Source organism: Physella acuta, unplaced genomic scaffold (genome assembly GCF_028476545.2).
Source record: "Physella acuta isolate Inbredline_101_S28 unplaced genomic scaffold, ASM2847654v3 ptg000258l, whole genome shotgun sequence".
Classification (NCBI taxonomy): Eukaryota; Metazoa; Mollusca; class Gastropoda; family Physidae; genus Physella; species Physella acuta.
This window is the reverse complement of record NW_026731777.1, coordinates 484,653-510,229: the sequence shown is the minus strand read 5'-3', so window position 1 is coordinate 510,229 and position 25,577 is coordinate 484,653. Positions and strand designations below refer to the sequence as shown.

The following is a 25,577-nucleotide window of genomic DNA, read 5'->3' as shown; positions in this document are numbered from 1 at the left end:
TGACAGAACCCCTCCACTGACCCTATCTTGACAGAACCCCTCCACTGACCCTATCTTGACAGAACCCCTCCACTGACCCTACCTTGACAGAACCCCTCCACTGACCCTATCTTGACAGAACCCCTCCACTGACCCTACCTTGACAGAACCCCTCCACTGACCTACCTTGACAGAACCCCTCCACTGACCCTACCTTGACAGAACCCCTCTTCTGACCCCTACCTTGACAGAACCCCTCGACACGCTCGATACAATCCGCTCCACACTTGATCTCACACAGCTCCCGACACTGGAAGCCGTATGTCCACTTGGGGCAAGCTGGGGATAGTGTCAACAGTGGCTAGAGTGGGGGGGGGGTGGGTAAACAGTGGTTAGAGTGGGGGCGGGTAAACAGTGGCTAGAGTGGGGGAGAGGGAGGGAGGGCTGAAGGAGGTGTTTCCACACAACTCCTCCCCCACACAAAACTCTCCCCATGCACACACCCACACCTCCTCCCCCAAACACAACTAGCACACTCATAACTCCTCCCCCACCCCCACTCTCTTGATTCCGCTCCACCTAAGTGTGATACACCCATCTTGAGGGTCCTGCCACCCCCACCCCCTCACCCCCATCCCCTCACCCCCCATCCCCACCTACGTGTGATACACCCATCCTGAGGGTCCTGCCAGCCTGCCTTACACACGCTACAGCTGCCGTTGATCTGGTCACCCCCACCCCCACCCCCACCTACCCCCCACCCCCACCTACCCCCTCACCCCCACCCCCCACCTAAGTGTGATACACCCATCCTGAGGATCCTGCCAGCCTGCCTTACACACGCTACAGCTGCCGTTGATCTGGTCACCCCCACCCCCACCTACCCCCCACCCCCACCTACCCCCTCACCCCCACCCCCACCTACGTGTGATACACCCATCCTGAGGATCCTGCCAGCCTGCCTTACACACGCTACAGCTGCCGTTGATCTGGTCACCCCACCCCACCCCCACCCCACCGCCACACCCCCCCCCCCCACCTATGTGTGAAACACCCATCCTGAGGATCCTGCCAGCCTGCCTTACACACGCTACAGCTGCCGTTGATCTGGTCACCCCCACCCCCACCTACCCCCCCCCCCCCCCTTCACCCCCACCCCCACCCAACCACACCCCCCCCCCCCCACCTACGTGTGATACACCCATCCTGAGGGTCCTGCCAGCCTGCCTTACACACGCTACAGCTGCCGTTGATGTGGTTACAGTCTGTGAGACACATGGAGCAGTCGCCGCTACAGTCCCGCCCGTAGTGGCCGGGTGGACAATCTGTGGACATTTTCCTGGACATTGGAGTCGGCATGTGGACATTTTTGGGGAGAGATGGACATTAATATTTGAGGAGATGGAAATTTGGAGGAGACATTTAGGGGTCATTGAAATGTTGGGAAGAGATTGACATTTTTTGGGAGAGATGGGCATTTTGGGGCAAGAGGGCCATTTTTATGAAAATCTGGATAATTAATTTTTTAAAAGGACATTCGTATAATCTGCTGAAAAACAACAGTGAGGTCATTGGTAACCTTACTTTGACCTACAGTAACCTTACTTTGACCTACAGTAACCTTACTTTGACCTACAGTAACCTTACTTTGACCTACAGTAACCTTACTTTGACCTACAGTAACCTTACTTTGACCTACAGTAACCTTACTTTGAACTACAGTAACCTTACTTTGACCTACAGTAACCTTACTTTGACCTACAGTAGCCTTACTTTGACCTACAGTAACCTTACTTTGACCTACAGTAACCTTACTTTGACCTACAGTAACCTTACTTTGACCTACAGTAACCTTACTTTGACCTACAGTAACCTTACTTTGACCTACAGTAACCTTACTTTGACCTACAGTAACCTTACTTTGACCAGACAGTAACCTTAATTTTACCACACAGTAACCTTACTTTGACCAGACAGTAACCTTACTTTGACCTACAGTAACCTTACTTTGACCTACAGTAACCTTACTTTGACCTACAGTAACCTTACTTTGACCAGACAGTAACCTTAATTTTACTACACAGTAACCTTACTTTGACCTACAGTAACCTTACTTTGACCTACAGTAACCTTACTTTGACCTACAGTAACCTTACTTTGACCTACAGTAACCTTACTTTGACCTACAGTAACTTTACTTTAACCACACAGTAACCTTACTTTGACATACATTAACCTTACTTTGACCACACAGTAACCTTACTTTGACCTACAGTAACCTTACTTTGACCTACAGTAACCTTACTTTGATCACACAGTAACCTTACTTTGACCACACAGTAACCTTACTTTGACCACACGGTAACCTTACTTTGACCACACAGTAACCTTACTTTGACCTACAGTAACCTTACTTTGACCTACAGTAACCTTACTTTGACCTACAGTAACCTTACTTTGACCACACAGTAACCTTACTTTGACCACACAGTAACCTTACTTTGACCTACAGTAACCTTACTTTGACCTACAGTAACCTTACTTTGACCTACAGTAACCTTACTTTGACCTACAGTAACCTTACTTTGACCTACAGTAACCTTACTTTGACCTACAGTAACCTTATTTTGACCACACAGTAACCTTACTTTGACCTACAGTAACCTTACTTTGACCTACAGTAACCTTACTTTGACCACACGGTATGCCTGTATCACAGACTCCCACGCCGCGCTTGTAACGAAACCCCGGGCAGTACTGGCCCGTCCCCCTGGGAGCGGGGCTGTCACACTGTCTGTAACGTGACAGAATATAACGTGATCTTGATGGCTAGACAGAATATAACGTGATCTTGATGGCTAGACAGAATAGAACGTGATCTTGATGGCTAGACAGGATAGAACGTGATCATGATGGCTAGACAGAATAGAACGTGATCATGATGGCTAGACAGAATAGAACGTGATCATGATGGCTAGACAGAATAGAACGTGATCATGATGGCTAGACAGAATAGAACGTGATCATGATGGCTAGACAGAATAGAACGTGATCATGATGGCTAGACAGAATAGAACGTGATCTTGATGGCTAGACAGAATAGAACGTGATCATGATGGCTAGACAGAAAAGAACGTGATCATGATGGCTAGACAGAATAGAACGTGATCATGATGGCTAGAGAAATTGGAACATGAACATACAAGCATTAACACCGGAAATCTAAATATAGTTCTATTACGTTAGTTTCATACAAGCATTAACACCGGAAATCTAAATATAGTTCTATTACGTTAGTTTCATACAAGCATTAACACCGGAAATCTAAATATAGATCTATTACGTTAGTTTCATACAAGCATTAACACCGGATATCTAAATATAGTTCAATCACGTGATATGAGCTGACCTGCTGGCGTAGAAATTGGACGAGCCACACGATGACCTACAGCTCCAGGGCTCCCAGTGGCCCCACCCACCGTTCTCTGAGAAAATAAAGTCGACACGTCATCTTGAAATGTGCTCAAGTTTAAGGGGAGTGAAACGACTTGACAGTCATATGATACACATGTGTCATATAATACCAAGTGTCATATCAAACATATGTCTTATAATACAAAGTGTCATATAATACACATGTGTCAACATAATACACATGTGTCATATAGTACACGTGTGTCAGATAATACACATGTGTCACAAAAGTCAACCAGTGACTTAGCATGGACTGTAAGGGAGGGTGGCCTTTCCAAGGGCCCACCCAGAAGAATTTTACCGGTGCGGTGTGTAGTGAAATCTTTTAATCCATAGAAAGAAAACCAGAAAAGATCGAATGTGTTAACACGGTAGTCATAGACCCAGGTGAAGTAGAGTTCATCTGTTTTAATGACCTCGACATACAGGGGAATAGTGTGGCCAGGAATAGTCCCAGTAGCTTTAGTACCCCTGACATAGACCTGGGTAGACTAGAACGTCCTACAGACTCCGGGATGCGAACTCGAGACTTGCTGACTAGTTGTCGTAAGCTGTACCATCCGACCACGCCCGCCTCTACTTAAAATATCGACAGACAACATGAATTGAGAGATTTTTACCTTCCCCTACACCACAGAGATCTTCATCGATTCGTCCGTCATCATCGTCATCTACACACAGATAAACAATTCTAAAGTTATTATAACACAAAATTAATCGTTACTATTTATATTAATCCTAACATACTTTAACTAGTTTTGGCCTATGCTTTAGATCGGTTATTATTTACATTAACAATAAAAAAAGATTTACCAAAAGAAACAAATTATTTGATATAAATCGTCCTAGATACTAAGAAAAATATGTATATTTATTTGTTAAGCTCAGACAAATATATCAATTTAGCTCGTGCCAATATTTTTTTTGATATTACAAACATCAAATCTCAGTGGTCTGACCTTGATTGTTATCTATCTCTTCATCAATTCTTCCATCACAATCGTTATCCTCATAGTCTCCCTCTGTCATAGGGCGTAGCGATGAGTTACAATCTTTCTGGGTACACACAATAGACCAAATAGAAAAAAAAACACAATAGACCAAATAGAAAAAAAAACACAATAGACCAAATAGAAAAAAAAACACAATAGACCAAATAGAAAAAAAAACACAATAGACCAAAAAGAAAAAAAACACAATAGACCAAATAGAAAAAAAACACACACAATAGATCAAATAGAAAAAAACAAAAACATTTCAAATAGAATATTTTAACTTGTCCACTCCTCCACTCTACTAAGAAGTTCAACTTTCTTTCACAAGCACGTTTTCTCAAACTTAAACAGTGTAAAAAAAAAATACAACTTGTGAAACAAAGCCTTATGTATGTATAACACTGTTTCTTCAACTTTTCTTCTCATGAGTTGGGGGGGGGGGGGGTATCGAAATAATTTTCGGGGGGGGGGGGGACTAAAATTTCCATGTGGTTCGAGGGGGGGGGGGTGGAGAAATTCTGTGTAGAAGCGCCACACAACATATGTACATCTTAGAAGATGTACCCGTTAGTTATTTAAACTTTCCCTTTCAGACGTAATGATCCGTAGCACAGATAAAGTAGAGTTCACGTGTCTCTTTACCTTGGAATATGACGGTGTGGTCAGTAATAGGAGCACCCGCCTGTACTTTCCCTTACGGTACACAGGTACCCAACAAAGTTTGATTCAGTGACGTCATTCAATCACGAATCCTGACCAAGATCCGAACTCGAAACCTTTAGTATAGCAATCAATCGCTCTACCACTCGACCACGTCACCACCGCCCCAATAATTACATACCGCGTGTATGTCTGAAACGATGTAGCCGTTGGTTTTGAAGATGGAGTTCTTCTCACGATAGCCGTACAGATAGCAGCCAAAGCCCGACCCCCCGTGGTCCAGTGTGGCGTCATACGTGTCCCTCCTCAGTTGACCCGTGGCCAGAGTCCACAGTCTGGCACCGTGCATGGCCCGCCACCTCCACGTCCTGAAACACGTCACAACCCATCACGTCTGTGGCAATGTGGCGGTGGGGGATGTGGTAAGCCACACCCACATTTATCGGGTATAAACTGATAGCTAACAGTCTAGCCTTCATGATATTTACTGGCCTTACTAGAATGATATTTACCTGACCTAACCTATGTAGTATTAACTTACATGATATTTAACTGAATTGACTTTCAGGATATTTCTGACCTAAATGATATGCACCCGACCTACATATTTACCTGACATGACATACTACATTTACCTGACCTAGATGACGATTACCTGACCTAGATGACATTTACCTGACAAATATGACAATTACCTGATCTAGATGCCAATTACCTGATCTAGATGACGTTTACCTGACATAGATGTCATTTACCTGACATAGATATCATTTACCTGACATAGATGTCATTTACCTGACCTAGATGCCAATTACCTGATCTAGATGACATATACCTGACATAGATGACATTTACCTGACCTATATGACATCTACCCGACCTAGATGACATTGATCTGACAGATGACATTTACCTGACCTACATGACATCTACCTTACAAAGATGACATCTACCCGACCTAGATGTCATTTACCTGACATAGATGTCATTTACCTGACATAGATGTCATTTACCTGACCTAGATGACATTTATCTGACCTAGATGACATTGACCTGACCTAGATGACATTGACCTGACCTATATGACATTGACCTGACCTAGATGACATTTACCTGACCTAGATGACATTTATCTGACCTAGATGGCATTTACCTGACATAGATGACATTGACCTGACATAGATGTCATTTACCTGACCTAGATGCCAATTACCTGATCTAGATGACATATACCTGACATAGATGACATTTACCTGACCTATATGACATCTACCCGACCTAGATGACATTGATCTGACAGATGACATTTACCTGACCTACATGACATCTACCTTACAAAGATGACATCTACCCGACCTAGATGTCATTTACCTGACATAGATGTCATTTACCTGACATAGATGTCATTTACCTGACCTAGATGACATTTATCTGACCTAGATGACATTGACCTGACCTAGATGACATTGACCTGACCTATATGACATTGACCTGACCTAGATGACATTTACCTGACCTAGATGACATTTATCTGACCTAGATGACATTTACCTGACATAGATGACATTGACCTGACCTAGATGACATTTACCTGACCTATATGACATTTACCTGATCTAGATGACATTACCTGATCTAGATGACATTTACCTGACCTAGATGACATTTACCTGACCTAGATGACATTACCTGATCTAGATGACATTACCTGATCTAGATGACATTACCTGATCTAGATGACATTTACCTGATCTAGATGACATTACCTGATCTAGATGACATTACCTGATCTAGATGACATTTACCTGACCTAGATGACATTTACCTGACATAGATGATATTTACCTGACATAGATGACATTGACCTGACCTAGATGACATTGACCTGACAAATATGACATGTACCTAACCTAGATGACATTTACCTGATCTGCTCCCCGCTCACACGCAAGTACCCCCTGTCAGTCGCCTTGATGACAATGATGACGTAAAACTTCATGTCCTTCCATACAAGGTCATCTGTGCTAGCAGGACATGGAGGACAGAGAGGACATTTTTGTGTTCAATTTATTAACAAAGACGTTTGGTATCCAACCAATCTATCTATCTTCTATATATATATAATTCTCTTCTGGGAGACGCTAGAAAACAAGCTGTAAACGCGCTCTCTACCATCCCCACCCCTACATGGTCTTAGTGAGCTGTGGTTCACGCTATGTTTACCTTCGTGGAGTCGGGTTTAGTGACGGCTATTAGGGGCAGATAATTTAGTTTGAAACGATTTTAAACGTAGGGGGGTGGGGGGGGGGGGGGGTAACTAAGTGGAGTTTACTTTAACGGAGGTGGGGGAGGAGGGGGTGAGTTATCGTCCTTAACGAGCTACTTATAGTGTTTTAAATTATGAATAACTGAAAAGAAGAAAAAACAACAACTAAATAGCGGTGTATGATATGCCGCGGGTCGGCTCGTATATATATAATTCTCTTCTGGGAGACATTAGAAAACAAGCTGCAAGCGCGCGCCTTGCAGTCCCCTCTCTTCCTCTCCATCGCTACCACCCCCCCCCACCCCCACCCCCACCCCCTCATATGGTCAGGTGAGTTGTAGTTTTAAAGCAAAGTGTTTAAAAGCAAATATTTTCAGTGGCAGCATTGGTACTGTCGAATTCGCAAATTATGAATTACTGAAAAGTAGCAAAAACAACTAAATAGCGGAGTATGATACACCGCGGGTCGGCTCGTTAATTATAAAGCAACAACACGACGCTTTCACTAGCAACATCACAGGACAATAAGACGATAATAATTTATGGGACAGCGTGGCCTAGTGATAGAGCGCTAGACTGTTGTCTCGAAAGTCTCGAGTTCGAATCCGGGTTAAAGCCAGTAAAGCGTCCCTGAGTCTACCCAGCTAAAATGGGTACCTAACTCACGTTATGGAACATTAAGGCGGATCGGTATAGTGCTGACCGCACCATCTCTTCATAATATATCGAGGTCACAGAAACAGATGAACTTCACCTGCTCCATGGACCGTCGAGTTCACAATGGTTTATATACCATAAACAATTTAGGATGTGGTTCCCTGACGTCATACTGAACGTGGTGTGACGTCACATGTGCTTAACTCTGGCATTCCACTGTACGCAGTTAAATATTGGACAGGACAGAACTAGGCGTTTCTGGATAAATTTATGTTGAACTGGATGGTAGTGTATATAGTACTGGATAGTACTGTATTAATAGTATTATACCGTATGGCAATGTGTATGTTACTGAATGGTATGGTATACTTCTGTATAATACTGGACGGTACTGGACTGTACAGGACAGTACTGGACGACTATAGACGGTACTGGACGGCTATGGACGGTACTGGACGGCTATGGACGGTACTGGACGGTACTGGACGGCTATGGACGGCTATGGACGGTACTGGACGGCTATGGACTGCTATGGACGGCTATGGACGGCTATGGACGGTACTGGACGGCTATGGACTGCTATGGACTGCTATGGACGGCTATGGACTGCTATGGACGGTACTGGACGGCTATGGACTGCTATGGACGGCTATGGACGGCTATGGACGGCACTGGACGGTACTGAACGGCTATGGACTGTACTGGACGGCTATGGACTGCTATGGACGGCTATGGACAGCACTGGACGGCTATGGACTGCTATGGACGGTACTGGACGGCTATAGACTGCTATGGACGGTACTGTACGGCTATGGACGGCTATGGACGGTACTGGATGGTACTCACTTCCATATGTAGTGGTTTAGGAAAAGTTCGGCTGGGACCACGAGCGTCATGGAGGGCCCGCCCACTTGCACATCACATGACGCTTCCACAAACAGGTAGCAGACGATTGGTTTATTTGACGTCAGCAGCTGGGGTACCTTCAGGGATACCTGGGGTAGGTGACATGCAGGGGATGATGGCATTTAGATGACATTCTCATGTTATTCAAATGATAAGAAATAACGCGTGTATATTGCTTGCAAAAGAAATAAAAAATTAATTTAAAAACTATTAGATTAGATTAAAGATAATTGAAAGTTAAATGACATGTACATTATAGATTGATGACACGTAGAAGACACAGAGATGACAGACAAAATGACACAACTCAATGTTCTAGAACTGATACAACTCACAGTTCTAGAAGTGACACAACAACTCACAGTTCTAGACCTGACACAACAACTCACATTTTTAGAACTGACACAACAACTCACAGTTCTAGACCTGACACAACAACTCACAGTTCTAGACCTGACACAACAACTCACAGTTCTAGACCTGACACAACAACTCACAGTTCTAGACCTGACACAACAACTCACAGTTCTAGACCTGACACAACAACTCACAGTTCTAGACCTGACACAACAACTCACATTTTTAGAATTAACACAACAACTCACAGTTCTAGACCTGACACAACAACTCACAGTTCTAGACCTGACACAACAACTCACATTTTTAGAACTGACACAACAACTCACAGTTCTAGACCTGACACAACAACTCACAGTTCTAGACCTGACAAGAACTCACAGTTCTAGACCTGACACAAGAACTCACAGTTCTAGACCTGACACAACAACTCACAGTTCTAGACCTGACACAACAACTCACATTTTTAGAACTGACACAACAACTCACAGTTCTAGACCTGAAACAACAACTCACAGTTCTAGACCTGACACAACAACTCACAGTTCTAGACCTGACACAACAACTCACAGTTCTAGAACCAACACAACAACTCACAGTTCTAGACCTGACACAACAACTCACAGTTCTAGACCTGACACAACAACTCACAGTTCTAGACCTGACACAACAACTCACAGTTCTAGACCTGACACAACAACTCACAGTTCTAGACCTGACACAAGAACTCACAGTTCTAGACCTGACACAACAACTCACAGTTCTAGACCTGACACAACAACTCACAGTTCTAGAATTAACACAACAACTCACAGTTCTAGACCTGACACAAGAACTCACAGTTCTAGACCTGACACAACAACTCACAGTTCTAGACCTGACACAACAACTCACAGTTCTAGAATTAACACAACAACTCACAGTTCTAGACCTGACACAACAACTCACAGTTCTAGACCTGACACAACAACTCACAGTTCTAGAACCAACACAACAACTCACAGTTCTAGAATTAACACAACAACTCACAGTTCTAGACCTGACACAACAACTCACAGTTCTAGACCTGACACAACAACTCACAGTTCTAGACCTGATACAACTCACAGTTCTAGACCTGACACACCAACTCACAGTTCTAGACCTGACACAACAACTCACAGTTCTAGACCTGACACAACAACTCACTGTTCTAGAACTCCCCGACTCAGCTATAGTCTGACACACCAACTCACAGTTCTAGAACTCCCCGACTCAGCTATAGTCTGACACAACAACTCACAGTTCTAGAACTGACAACAACAACTCACAGTTCTAGACCTGACACAACAACTCACAGTTCTAGAACTGACACAACAACTCACAGTTCTAGAACTGACACAACAACTCACAGTTCTAGAACTCCCCGACTCAGCTATAGTCTGACACAAGAACTCACAGTTCTAGAACTCCCCGACTCAGCTATAGTCTGACACAACAACTCACAGTTCTAGAACTCCCCGACTCAGCTATAGTCTGACACAAGAACTCACAGTTCTAGAACTCTCGACTCAGCTATAGTCTGACACAAGAACTCACAGTTCTAGAACTCCCCGACTCAGCTATAGTCTGACACAAGAACTCACAGTTCTAGAACTCCCCGACTCAGCTATAGTCTGACACAAGAACTCACAGTTCTAGAACTCCCCGACTCAGCTATAGTCTGACACAAGAACTCACAGTTCTAGAACTCCCCGACTCAGCTATAGTCTGGAGGTAGAATTTACCGAAGACGCCTTCATAGAACCGGATGACGGTGCTCCGCTGTGACGTCACGACGACGCCGTAGTACCTGAGTTCAATGACGTCAACAGACGGGATGAGAAACGTCTTGCCGTAGCTGGAGGTAGGGAGGAGCATCTCTAGGGGGGAGGGGGTGGAGGAATGTAGTTACTCACTTTGTAATTTGATTAGACGAAAGCTTAATTAGGACGTTACAATTATGAAATGTCCCTTATCTAAGGGTGATGCCGTGAAGGCTAAAGAAAAGTCGGGTCTTTCATACTTGTACAGTCGACAATAGATTGATTACATAATAGGAGATTATGTAACCTTCAGTACTGTCCGAGTATTGTCCGGCTGATAACTCAACTACGGCTATGTCCAGATGATGACTCACCTAAGGCTATGTCCGGCTATGTAAAGGCTAATGTCCGGCTACGTCCATCCAATGTCCGGCTAATGTCCGGCTGATGACTCATCTACGGCTATGTCCGACCAATGTCCGTCTAATGTCCGGCTATTTCCGGCTAATTTCCGGCTAATGTCCTGCCAATGTACGGTTAATCTCCGGCTGATGACCTACCTACGGCTATATCCGGCTAATGTCCGGCTAATATCTCACCTACGGCTATGTCCGGCTAATGTCCGGCTAATATCTCACCTACGGCTATGTCCGGCTAATGTTTCACCTACGGCTATGTCCGGCTAATGTTTCACCTACGGCTATGTCCGGCTAATGTCCGGCTAATGTCTGGCTAATGTCCGCCTATGTCCGGCTAATGTCTCACCTACGGCTATGTCCAGCTAATGTCCGGCTAATGTCCGGCTAATGTCTCACCTACGGCTATGTCCGGCTATGTCCGGCTGATGACCTACCTACGGCTATGTCCGGCTAATGACCTACCTACGGCTATGTCCGGCTAATGTCTCACCTACGGCTATGTCCGGCTAATGTCCGGCTATGTCCGGCTGATGACCTACCTTCGGCTATGTCCGGCTAATGACCTACCTACGGCTATGTCCGGCTAATGACCTACCTACGGCTATGTCCGGCTGATGACCTACTTACGGCTATGTCCAGCTATGTCCGTCTGATGACCTACCTACGGCTATGTCCGGCTGATGACCTACCTACGGCTATGTCCGGCTGATGACCTACCTACGGCTATGTCCGGCTGATGACCTACCTACAGCTATGTCCGGCTGATGACCTACCTACGGCTATGTCCGGCTGATGACCTACCTACAGCTATGTCCGGCTGATGACCTACCTACGGCTATGTCCGGCTGATGACCTACCTACGGCTATGTACGGCTGATGACCTACCTACGGCTATGTCCGGCTGATGACCTACCTACGGCTGTCCGGCTGATGACCTACCTACAGCTATGTCCGGCTGATGACCTACCTACAGCTATGTCCGGCTGATGACCTACCTACGGCTATGTCCGGCTGATGACCTACCTACGGCTATGTCCGGCTGATGACCTACCTACGGCTATGTCCGGCTGATGACCTACCTACGGCTAGGTCCGGCTGCAGACCTACCTACAGCTATGTCCGGCTGATGACCTACCTACGGCTATGTCCGGCTGATGACCTACCTACGGCTATGTCCGGCTAATGTCCGGCTGTCCGGCTGATGACCTACCTACTGCTATGTCCGGCTGATGACCTACCTACGGCTAATGTCCGGCTGTCCGGCTGATGACCTACCTACGGCTATGTCCGGCTGATGACCTACCTACGGCTAATGTCCGGCTGTCCGGCTGATGACCTACCTACGGCTATGTCCGGCTGATGACCTACCTACGGCTATGTACGGCTAATGTCCGGCTGATGACCTACCTACGGCTATGTCCGGCTCCTTCTGTTTCTTGACACAGCTGATGACCTCCTCCAACCTAGACCAACAGCTGCCGGCGATGAGCCCAATGGGTCTAGTACTGAGGATATGGGAGTCTAAAATAGATCAGTGTGGCGCAGGGTTTATTTGTTTACATCAAATAGCAGGAGGGTGTGTGTTTGTATGTTTGTATGTACGCGTGTATTTGTTAAAGTTTGGGATATTTGAGTCAAACTTTGCCACAAAAAAACATGGAAATACTTTTTGCTCGATTTAAGAAAATAAAAATGCCCTTGCGCACTTTTGTGTGCGCAGTTTTCCGGTCGCCATCTCAGCCATATCCTAACCCCAACCATAACAGGGGTAAGTTGTTGGAAGTTTGTCAGTGTGGAAGGGAGCTGGGATCTTTGACTCTTTGACGCACTAACAACTGGCTGACGCTGAAATAGCGTATTACTGACTCCACTTCGATACTTCGTGTCATAAGCTGAGAGACCAGGATCACAACTGTGACATATTTATGATGTCACTGTGACATATTTATGATGTCATTGTGACATATTTATAATGCATTTGTGACAATACCTTAACTTAATAATGAATACATTTAATAGTTTTAAAATAGCACGCCTTTGTTCTAATTGGCAAGTAGTTATCTCCACAAATTACAATTAGCAACCAACTTTAGCTACTAGTTTTATTTAAAATTAAACTATTTATTACAAATGGCAACTATTAGCGCTACTTATTACAGTAACCATACCACTGCCACTTACAACTAGCCACCAATTAACGCTACCAACGACAATTGGCCAGCCATGAACTGCTTCTAATTACTATTAGCCAGCTACTAACTACTACTACTTACAATTAGCCACAAATGACCACAAATAATTCCAATTAGCCACCAATTACCGCTACCAATTAGCCACCAATTACCGCTACCAATTCCAATTAGCCACCAATTACCGCTACCAATTCCAATTAGCCACCAATTACCGCCACTAATTCCAATTAGCCACCAATTACCGCCACTAATTCCAATTAGCCACCAATTACCGCCACTAATTCCAATTAGCCACCAATTACCGCTACCAATTCCAATTAGCCACCAATTACCGCTACCAATTCCAATTAGCCACCAATTACCGCTACCAATTCCAATTAGCCACCAATTACCGCCACTAATTACAATTAGCCACCACTGACCGCCACTAATTCCAATTAGCCACCAATTACCGCTACCAATTCCAATTAGCCACCAATTACCGCCACTAATTCCAATTAGCCACCAATTACCGCTACCAATTCCAATTAGCCACCAATTACCGCTACCAATTCCAATTAGCCACCAATTACCGCCACTAATTCCAATTAGCCACCAATTACCGCCACTAATTCCAATTAGCCACCAATTACCGCCACTAATTCCAATTAGCCACCAATTACCGTCACTAATTCCAATTAGCCACCAATTACCGCCACTAATTCCAATTAGCCACCAATTACCGCCACTAATTCCAATTAGCCACCAATTACCGCCACTAATTCCAATTAGCCAGCCACTAATGACCAGATTGAGCACTCACCTGTAAGTGTGCCCAGATTTTTCTCCTCTGTCGTGCAGTGCTGTAGTGAGAAAACCTGTTCCCTGTAGGTTGGAACCAGGGCACCAGGTTCAGCAGGTTGTTAATTAACTAAGTTGATTACACTAGTAATTAGAGCTTCTAAATATAGACCCCACGTAATCTTTATTTACGGGATGTTGCAAAAATTATTAATTAACAAAATATTTTAGAACTGCGCTATCCCAACCATTTTTGTTTTTAATTTGACATATGCTTGAACAAAATAGCAAACACACTAACAAGCGCATGGAGCGAAGTTCAGTCTCATACACTTAGTTTAAACGCCCTTACCAAATCCCCTTCCCCACAATCTATTCAAAGTGACACTTGCTAAGTGCCACACTTCTGACAACCACCCCCCACGCCGAGTAAAATGCCACTCCCCCCCCCAACAAACACACCTCGGGTAAAGTGCCACTCCACTACCACCACTCCACTACAACCACACCACCCCCACACCCCAGGTAAAGTGCCACTCCCCCCCCCCACACACACCCCAAGTAAAGTGCCACTCCCCTTCCACCCCACAACTAACACACCCCAAGTAAAGTGCCACTCCCCCACACACACACACCCCGGGTAAAGTACCACTCCACTACCACCACACCCCCCAACACCACAAGTAACGTGCCACTCCCCCCACCCCCCCCCCCCACACACACACTCAGAGTAAAGTGCCACTCCACACTCTCCCCCACCCCCTACACACACCCCGAGTAACGTGCCACTCCCCCCCCCCCAACCCCCACACACACTCAGAGTAAAGTGCCACTCCCCCCCCACACACACCCCAGGTAATGTGCCACTCCCCCCCCCACCCCTACCGTTGCATGGTGATCTGGAACGTGTCCCCGTGGGTGTAGTCCCTCCTCTGGTAGGTGAAGCGGAACAGTCTAGGCAGGCCGTTCCGGATGACCACAGTCACGGTGGTCAGCTGACTGGAGATGATGAGGACCATAGGGTTCTCTCTGGGGATGCGGGGGGGGGGGGGGAGGGGGTAATGCTGTGCATAGTTAATCACACAAAATAGTCTTGACTAATGAGTGTGGGTATGTTTAAAGATGTTGATGAGTGGAACATTGGGTATGTATACTCTATCAAAAAAGCATAATCGAAATTCACTAATTAGCTTACACCAACGTGACAACGTGATTTTATTTACATGATCGCTAGTTATACCAGCGTGGCAGTAGAATCACGATTAAGTTTAGTTGAACAACGTGTGAACCCCTTGTATAGACGTGATCGCTACTTACCCCATAGTGACTGTATGATCGCTACTTACCCCATAGTGACTGTATGATCGCTACTTACCCCAGCGTGACTGTGTGATCGCTACTTACCCCAGCGTGACTGTGTGATAGCTACTTACCCCAGCGTGACTGTGTGATCGCTACTTACCCCAGCGTGAGGGCATGATGGCAACTTACCCTAGCGTGACAGCGTGATACTCCACACCAAACGCCGAGACAGGCGCCACCTGGAGCGCGCCACTGCCGTGATCTCTGTCTGCGAGGATGACGTCAACGCCGAACAAGCCGTCTGACGTGTAGACAATGGCACCGGACAGTCCTCCGATAGACGGTCTGGGGGAGGGGAGGGGGGACGGGAGGGGGGACGGGAGGGGAGATGGGAGGGGAGACGGGAGGGGGAGGGAATGTATATGTATTGGGAATAAATTTATGTCCAAATAAGATGAGAAGTAATTATTTTAAGATTTTATTTTTTTGTATTTGAAGTGGGTCAAGTTCAATTTCTGAAAATCGTTTTTTTTTTTGTTTTAAGAGAGCATAAAAAACTCTATTAGGCTATTTTAATAATCGATGTATCGGCCTGATTATAATGTCGAATGTAATTTTTACGACCTGCACAAAAATGAATTACAAATGTAACGTTTACTTGATTGTTAAAAACAGTGTGAATCAGATTGTAATAAGCAAAACAATTAAAGCTAATGAATGAGGTTACAGTTAAATGTAAACAAGCAGGGTAAACAAACAGGAACTCGATCAAGAATATGTAATGTCGGAAGTCACATCTACGTCACAGCGATGGTGTACATTACTGTACAAGTAGAATTTGTGTCCAGACAGTCAGTCCAATGTCCACAACAGTTTACCTATAGTTAACATACAGTTGACCTACAGTTGACTTAAGTTGACCTATAGTTGACCTAAGTTGACCTATAGTTGACCTACAGTTGACCTTTAGTTGACCAATAGTTGACCTTTAGTTGACCTACATATGACTTATAGTTGACCTACAATTGACCTACAGTTGGCCTACAGTTCACCTATAGATGACCTAAGTTGACCTACAAATGACCTAAGTTGACCTATAGTTGACCTATAGTTGACCTACAAATGACCTAAGTTGACCTACAATTGACCTACAGTTGGCCTACAGTTCACCTATAGATGACCTAAGTTGACCTACAAATGACCTAAGTTGACCTATAGTTGACCTATAGTTGACCTACAGTTGACCTTCAAATGACCTAAGTTGACCTACAAATGACCTAAGTTGACCTACAATTGACCTATAGATGACCTACAGCAGTCCCACTGGGATGTTGAAATGTGTGGCCCAGTTTCGTGTCACGTGTCTGGTCTCTGAGCTCCTCCTGGGGGTGAAGGTCAGGACCTGGGTCACGCTCAGGACGCGGAAGTACGGCGTGTAGACATGCGCAGTGGCCAGACCGGAAGCGCTCAGGTGGGGCAGCTGGAAGACGAAGTAGTCGCCGAAAATAGAGGAGGAACCTGCAAGTAGAGGGTTAAAGTTTGGTGCCTGCAAGTAGAGGGTTATAGTTTGGTGCCTGCAAGTAGAGGGTTAAAGTTTGGTGCCTGCAAGTAGAGGGTTAAAGTTTGGTGCCTGCAAGTAGAGGGTTAAAGTTTGGTGCCTGCAAGTAGAGGGTTAAAGTTTGGTGCCTGCAAGTAGAGGGTTAAAGTTTGGTGCCTGCAAGTAGAGGGTTAAAGTTTGGTGCCTGCAAGTAGAGGGTTAAAGTTTGGTGCCAGCAAGTAGAGGGTTAAAGTTTGGTGCCTGCAAGTAGAGGGTTAAAGTTTGGTGCCTGCAAGTAGAGGGTTAAAGTTTGGTGCCTGCAAGTAGAGGGTTAAAGTTTGGTGCCAGCAAGTAGAGGGTTAAAGTTTGGTGCCTGCAAGTAGAGGGTTAAAGTTTGGTGCCAGCAAGTAGAGGGTTAAAGTTTGGTGTCAGCAAGTAGAGGGTTAAAGTTTGGTGTCAGCACGTAGAGGGTTAAGGTTTGGTGCCTGCAAGTAAAGGGTTAAAGTTTGGTGCCTGCAAGTAAAGGGTTAAAGTTTGATGCCTGCAAGTAGGGGGTTAAAGTTTAAAGTTTGGTGCCTGCAAGTAGAGGGTTAAAGGTGGCGTGGGTGGCAGAGTTAGGTGCTAGCAAGTAGAGGGTTAAAGTTTGGTGCCAGCAAGTAGAGGGTTAAAGTTTGGTGCCTGCAAGTAGAGGGTTAAAGTTTGGTGCCTGCAAGTAGGGGGTTAAAGTTTGGTGCCAGCAAGTAGAGGGTTAAAGTTTGGTGCCAGCAAGTAGAGGGTTAAAGTTTGGTGTCAGCAAGTAGAGGGTTAAAGTTTGGTGCCTGCAAGTAGGGGGTTAAAGTTTGGTGCCAGCAAGTAGAGGGTTAAAGTTTGGTGCCAGCAAGTAGAGGGTTAAAGTTTGGTGTCAGCAAGTAGAGGGTTATAGTTTGGTGCCTGCAAGTAGGGGGTTAAAGTTTGGTGCCAGCAAGTAGAGGGTTAAAGTTTGGTGCCAGCAAGTAGGGGGTTAAAGTTTGGTGCCTGCAAGTAGAGGGTTAAAGTTTGGTGCCAGCAAGTAGAGGGTTAACGGTGGCGTGGTTCTTAGATGTTGGTGCCTGCAACTATATAGTTAAAATAACGAGGTTGAATTAATTTGGAGCCTGCAATTAGGGGGTTAAAATTAAAGCTGCGTGATTCATAGAGTTTTGCTTAAAGATTGGATACAAGAGGGTTAAAACATCGTTGTTTATGGAAAACTGCACTGGAATACACCCCTAAAGAGTTAAAAAGCCGAGACATTTTTACCCCAAGTTATCTAAGAAAGAGACGGTATAGCTGACCATAGTTTTAGATTTACAACACACCCAATAAAAAAAATAACTCTAACACTAGCTTTAAATGTAGATTCCAAGTGAGTACACACAGGTAAGTTAGCTCAACTTTGACTGGAAGGAAATCTTACCTCGGACAGCTGAGGGGAGGTCACTGATGAGGTAACTCAATGAAACTAGGAATTGTAAGAATTGACACTTTCCCTGCGATAAAAGAAAAAAAATATTTTGATTTCATTTTCTTTTCATTTTCCGTGTGTGCCGACGACAGAATTGACAGACGAAGAAGAGTTTATCTGTTTCAATGACCTCAGCATACCAGAGGATAGTGTGGTCAGCAATATGCTATGTCGCATTGTTTCCTTAACGTCATTCAGAAACGTAAGTCTCGGGGATTCGAACCCGGCACTTTCGGGTTAGCAGTCGTGAGCTCTAACATCCGACCCAATACGCATACATACACGACTTACGCGTACATAAATGTATCACGCGTAGATACGCATATCTTTATTTACGTTATAATATTAGGTTTTGGTTTGCGGTAAAGTATAAACTTTACGACAAGATCTATGCCGTAATGAAATATTGACGAGAACCCAACATTTGATGTAGTCAGTAAACAATTCAGACTTTCTCTGTTGGCTTTATTGAGCGTATGGATTGGGTAATGACAACTTGTCTCGATAATTTGGTGAGGTACGATATATTATATAGAAACTAAGTCATTGTTATATGAACTAGATACTTTAAATTACAGCACGCATCAATGATTACACTACCTTACCAACTTAACTAAATCCATTGTTGATACACAATCACTTCCTGATAGAAGTACATTATCAAAGGGAATTAACCCAATGTTGGTGCAATGTTAGTGCAATTTGGTGCATAGTGGTGTGTAATTTCAAATGATGTTTGTTGTCATAATTTTTGGATTTGTATACATTGTTAAGTGTTAAGCTCAGAAAATTAGGACAATTAGTTTGTTTACAAAATACTGTTATATTTAACATCTTAATGATTTTTATTTTACTTTCACAAGAAACTAAATAAACTATTGAATGATTCGTCTTACTGTTATACCGAGAACAGTTGGGTTAGCCGTACCTTTCCATACTTTATAACATCGGGTTGTTATGTGATCAACTCTTCATCAAACAACGCCTTAACTCTAGTCAGCGAACACAAATCTCAACCTTTACAACATAGGATCGTTACAATATTATAGGGTTTAAATATTTTTTTAAAGTTACATACGTTTTGACACATATTTTACTTGACAGCTGACTACATACACAAGCCCACACACATATAACTACCTATGTTATAATCTTGATCAAATACAATAAAATTTGTTATAAATTCTACGGTCTTGTTAGACAAAGCGTGTAGATTCTAGACTAGATTTGTTTGAGACACCATTACAACCGCACTGTCTAACATCACTAGTGAACAGATTTGATGCGACGCTTCAATCTTTTCCTACAGTGATTATTTTCTACACACATAAACATGAATTGATTGAAAGAAAAACGATTAGGTCTAGACTAACTCAAGTCGAATAATGTTATAAAACACTGACTATGGTAGGTACTATGACTAAATACAGTTTTTTGGGTAAAGTTTAGGGTTAGGTATGCTATGGTTTTTGCTCCGACCTGTCGTGAACATTTTATTACCCCACCATGAAGAATTACCCCAGAAGAAACAACAACAAAACTCAATGTGTGTAGCTGAGGCTTTGCTCAACACAACACACTCAGCAGGCGTGTAGTCCAGCTAGTGGCGTAGCCAGGATCGTCTCAAGGGGGGGGGGGGGGGTTCCAATTTTTACCGGGGACAAACTTTCGATTTGCACCCCCCTCAATCTTTCGATTTGCAACCCCTCATACTTTATATATATATATACCGAGGGGTCTATGGGGGGGAGGGGGGGGGTTATGACCCACCTAACCCCCCCCCCCCCTGCCTACGCCATTGTCCAGCCGCCAGAGACTATTTTTAGATATCAGTGGGGAGTAGTTGAACAGAACTGAAACTTGAATAAAACAATTTTGTGTGAGAACAGGGAACAAAATGACCACTCGAAGAAAAAAAAAACCAACAGATAGATCTTTACTTTAAAGACAATGACAAGACATTTGTTAGGGTGGAGACATTTTGATTTAACAAATGACAAGATATTTGATAGGGTGGAGACAGTTTGTTTCGACAAGGAACGGTCTTGACAGACACATGACGTCACAGACAACAAATGACACATGACGTCACAGACAACAAATGACACGTGATGTGTATTTCAGGCAGACGTCAGCTCTATGTTGACGTGTGTCGTGTTGGTGACGTCATTCATCGCGTGCTGGGCTAAAAGTAAGCTGGTGTGTTCGGTTGTGTTAAGGGGGACCTGTAGTCAACTTTCTTGAAAAATTTCAATTTTTTTCAACTAAAATCATTTTTGTGTATCTTATTTTTTGGTGATTTCGATATCTAGTGAAGGTCGGCATCGAACTTTATTTTAAAAAAAAATTTTGTAAGTGATGTAAGCTGCTGTTTTCCCCAATAATATTATCGAAAAAAGGGTTATAAAAATTTCACAAAAAATTCATTTTGTAAGATATCAAAATTTCCCTTTAAGAAACCGTTCCTTGTCATGTCTACTAGGAAAGTGCAAAGTTATATTGCATTGTTTTATCTAAATTTGTTTAGTTATTTTGTTTCTACTGTGTACATAAAAAATTTTCATTTTGACCCCAACTTTCGCTAAAAATGTATAAAAATGTATAAATTGGCCCAAATAAATACAGTGTTGTAATGTATAAATTATTAAGTTAAAGCAATTTAAAAAAAGCTTGTATCTTATAATTTGTGGGAAAATGTGTTTTCACTACCGGTCCCCCCCCCCTTAACTTAGTGGTGTTGCGTTAATTTCGAGAGTTCACTTGTGATTATGTTGCAGTATAGTGTTTAGTTGTAGTAGTAGGTTAAGGGGTCATCCACAAATGACGTCATACTCGTAGGGGGGAGGGGGTCCGTTATTTTGTGACGTTGTGTGATGAGGGGGAGAGGGGGGGGGTGTCTGATGGTGTGACGTCACTTTTTTGCATTATAAAAAAGCAATGTTAGAAAACGAGTTTTAGCCGTTATTTCGCGTTTTAGAAAACTGTTTTAATAAATTGAAATATGAATTGATCAAAATACTCGACGTTGACAGTTCTAAAAGATTTTTAAAAAAAATATCGATGTTTTAAGAAAAATTCAACAGCCATTTTGAGGGGTGGGGGGTGTACGCTGAGGTCTGACATCATTTTAGGGGGGGGGGTCTGGCTTTTTTTGACGACGTGTGACGGAGGGGAGGGGGAGGTAAAAATCGTTTTAAAAAAGTGTAATGTCACTTATGGATGACCCCTAAGTAGCAATGTCTGTTTAGGTAGTGTTTGTTAAGTTAAGTGTTGTGTTTAATGTGTGTTAATTATAAGTGTTCTCCATTATGGAACTAATATCTGCTCAATGATTGACCCACGTCTGCTCTATGATTGACCCACGTCTGCTCTATGATTGACCCACGTCTGCTCTATGATTGACCCACGTCTGCTCTATGATTGACCCACGTCTGCTCCAGCCTTGACCCCTCACGGGACGTGCTACATCTTCCACGTGCCCTTCATCAACGGCTACCCCAGACTTCTGCTCGTCACCGTCTCCACCCGCCCCATCAAGGTCAACCTGACCTTGACCCACCAGCACGGCCTGAGCGCGGTGCTGACCTTGCAGAAAGCCGAGGTCACCATCTACGACATCAACCCGGAGTTCTTGTAAGTCACGTGACGGGGGGTGAGTTCTTGTTGTGGGGGGGGGGGGGTCACATGACAGGGCACGTAACAGCAGAGGCGTAGCGAGGGGGGGGGCGGACCGCACCGGGTGACACAATTTAGGGGGTGACACCAAGGCAAAAAATAGCAAAATATATAGAGAAAAACTTGATGGGGGGGGGGTGCAAATCGAAAGTTTGAGGGAGGGGGGTGCAAAAAAAAAGTCAGAGAGGGGGGGGGGTGCAAATCGAAAATTTGTCCCCGGGAAGGGTCGCTACGCCTCTGGGGGTGACACCATTCAGTGCTGCACCGGGTGACACCCGACCTCGCTACGCCACTGCGTAAAAGCACATCATATGACATACTACATGACAGATAAATGACAGACAACGTGGTAAACTACAAATGTGTCTATCACAATAGTTTACACGTCAGCAAGTATGTCACATGATTTTAATATTTCCGCCTACCTTCCTCACATACACTTAAACAGCAATGTAGACATTCACTTCAACTTTCTTAACTGTATTCGTCTACTTTGTGCCTGGTAAATTAAATACAGAATAGATCGTCACTGCCTCTTCAACCCACACACCCTCCTCCACAAAGTACAATGCAGACAAACACACACACACATACACATTACATAAAAGCACAGAAGAACAACACGGGAAGTGATATGCACGCCCATTACACACTCGAACTTCTCAACACAGTTATTGCAACTTCAAGTGGTTGGTATAGAGTAGACACACGGGTCATAACCAGACACACGGATCATATCCAGACACACGGGTCATATCCAGACACACGGGTCATATTCAGACACACGGGTCATATTCAGACAAATGGGTCATATTCAGACAAACGGGTCATACTCAGACACACGGGTCATATTCAGACACATGGGTCATATTCAGACACACGGGTCATATTCAGACACACCCGTCGTATCCAGACGCATTCAGACACATGGGTCATATCATATCCAGACACATGGATCATATCTAGTACCATGGGTCATATCCAGACTCATGGGTCATATCTAGAACCATGGGTCATATCCAGACACATGGGTCACATCTAAACACTCGGGTTATGTCCAGACACACGGGTCATATCCAGAAACATGGGTCATATCCAGACACACGGGTCACTAACATGGGTCATGATTCGACACACGGGTCACGTTGAGCCCCCTCTGACCCCAGGTTCGCCGAGTCTGGCTTGACCAACGCCTTTATACTGGAGTCAAAGGAAGAGTTTGGCGCACGTGTTGTACTCACGGACAGCCTCAGGTACCCGTCAATGCTGGCCAGCTTCAACCTCGTGCCATCTAAAGGCTTTGGTCAGCTCTACTACGTCAGTGCCATCAGGTCAGTTGTTAGTGTCATCACGTGAGTTGTCAGTGTCAGTAGGTAAGGTGTCAGTGTCATTAGGTCAGTTGTCAGTGTCATCACTTGAGTTGTCAGTGTCAGTAGGTAAGGTGTCAGTGTCAGTAGGTAAGGTGTCAGTGTCATCACGCAAGTTGTCAGTGTCAGTAGATATGGTGTCAGTGTCAGTAGGTAAGGTGTCAGTGTCAGTAGGTAAGGTGTCAGTGTCATCACGTGAGTTGTCAGTGTCAGTAGGTAAGGTGTCAGTGTCAGTAGGTAAGGTGTCAGTGTCAGTAGGTAAGGTGTCAGTGTCATCACCTTAGTTGTCAGTGTCAGTAGGTGAGTTGTCATTGTCGTCAGTTGATGTGTCAGTGCCATCAGATGAGTTGTCATCAGGTGTATAGTAAGCCAGGCACTCAAGCCTTGATAGATAAACCTTGTTCAACAGATATTATAAATTTTTATCCCCCCTCGCCCCCCGCCCCCCACTTCATAAACAGCGATAAGCCAGCTATAGTGGTGGTGAACGGACATAAAATTACCTTCGTCACCATCGCTCTGAGGGGAGGGAGCTACAGCTACAGCGCTGGAAACTCTCTGCTCAACGACAGGCTCCACATGGCGCTGTTACCGTGAGTCTGTGTGGTGATGGCGTGGTGGTTGTGTTAGCCTGGTGGTTGTGGTGGCGTGTTGGGTGGTGTCGTGTTATGTGGTGATGTCATTTTGTGTGATGGCGTGTTGGTTGATACGTATTGTGCGTGTGTGTGTGGTTGGGACAGAGGTCATTAGGGACAAATGTGTTGTAATCGAATATGTTGTGTTGACGTAATCGTAGCTTAATAGACATATGTTGTGTTGACGTAATCGTAGCTTAATAGACATATGTTGTGTTGACGTAATCGTAGCTTAGTAGACATATGTTGTGTTGACGTAATCGTAGCTTAGTAGACATATGTTGTTCACATTTAGTTAACTATAACCATGAGAGGTTTAATAACTATTGTTTCTATACGGAGGCCATGACGTGTAGGCCATGACGTGTGGGCCATGACGTGTGGGCCATGACGTGTGGGCCATGACGTGTGGGCCATGACGTGTAGGCCATGACGTGTAGATTTCACGTAAAGGTATGACGATGTCGCCTAACGTCTTATGGTTTGTTCCAGACACCACGCCTTCTTCCTGCAGAACAAGTGTTTGGCGACACAGGCGAGAATGTCTATCACAGGTGAGAGATTGTCTGTCACATGTGAGAAATGTTGGAATGTGTGTCTTGTGTTTAATGTGTGTCATGTGTGTACAGTGTGTCCTGTATGTCATGTGTACAGTGTGTCGTGTGTGTAGAGTATGTCATGTGTGTACAATGTGTCATGTGTGTACAGTGTGTCATATGTGTACAGTCTTTCAAGTGTGTACAGTGTACAGTGTGTAAAGTGTGTACAGTGTACAGTGTGTCAAGTGTACAGTGTGTCAAGTGTACAGTATGTCATGTGTACAGTGTGTCATGTGTGTACAGTATGTCATGTGTGTACAGTGTGTCATGTGTACAGTGTGTCAAGTGTACAGTGTGTCAAGTGTACAGTGTGTCATGCGTGTACACTGTGTACAGTATGTCATGTGTGTACAGTACTATAAGTGTACACATCTAAACTCTCTTGCGGTTAATACTTGTTCAGTTGTAATTTGGTAATTGACACTGACATTCGTACATAAAATTTAAGTGTTTGTTTAAATTTGTTAGCAGTTGTCGAAATGTTAGATTTAAAAACAAAAAATTGTAGTC

At 44.3% G+C, this 25,577-nt stretch overlaps 2 protein-coding genes across 2 annotated transcripts; one reads left to right on the top strand and one right to left on the bottom strand.

Annotated features, from left to right (window-relative positions):
• Positions 1–371: 371 nt before the first annotated feature.
• Positions 372–19,414, bottom strand: LOC131938847 (uncharacterized). The gene is made up of 16 exons (XM_059297070.1): positions 19,397–19,414; positions 17,085–17,317; positions 15,961–16,116; positions 15,355–15,498; positions 14,492–14,553; positions 12,905–13,018; positions 11,014–11,195; positions 8,878–9,026; positions 7,034–7,132; positions 5,290–5,476; positions 4,413–4,509; positions 4,074–4,124; positions 3,389–3,464; positions 2,670–2,773; positions 1,170–1,304; positions 372–397 (listed from the first exon to the last, which is right to left on the bottom strand). Exons 1-16 carry the CDS (start codon positions 19,412–19,414, stop codon positions 372–374), a joined length of 1,833 nt encoding a protein of 610 aa, XP_059153053.1.
• Positions 19,415–20,108: 694 nt separating this feature from the next.
• LOC131938846 (uncharacterized) lies at positions 20,109–24,430 on the top strand. The gene is made up of 5 exons (XM_059297069.1): positions 20,109–20,198; positions 20,916–20,982; positions 22,232–22,424; positions 23,633–23,797; positions 24,295–24,430. The coding sequence occupies exons 1-5, from the start codon at positions 20,196–20,198 to the stop codon at positions 24,428–24,430; spliced, it is 564 nt and encodes a 187-aa protein (XP_059153052.1). The 5' UTR covers positions 20,109–20,195.
• Positions 24,431–25,577: the final 1,147 nt, after the last annotated feature.

Excerpts from the sequence above, each read along its gene's own strand:
- LOC131938846 (XM_059297069.1), top strand. Across the intron at positions 20,983-22,231 it reads CATCGCGTGCTGGGCTAAAA|CCTTGACCCCTCACGGGACG; the intron begins GTAAGCTGGTGT and ends CGTCTGCTCCAG. Across the intron at positions 22,425-23,632 it reads GACATCAACCCGGAGTTCTT|GTTCGCCGAGTCTGGCTTGA; the intron begins GTAAGTCACGTG and ends CTCTGACCCCAG.
- LOC131938847 (XM_059297070.1), bottom strand. Across the intron at positions 4,125-4,412 it reads AGAGATAGATAACAATCAAG|ATGACGATGATGACGGACGA; the intron begins GTCAGACCACTG and ends ATCTGTGTGTAG. Across the intron at positions 2,774-3,388 it reads TCCAATTTCTACGCCAGCAG|ACAGTGTGACAGCCCCGCTC; the intron begins GTCAGCTCATAT and ends GTCACGTTACAG.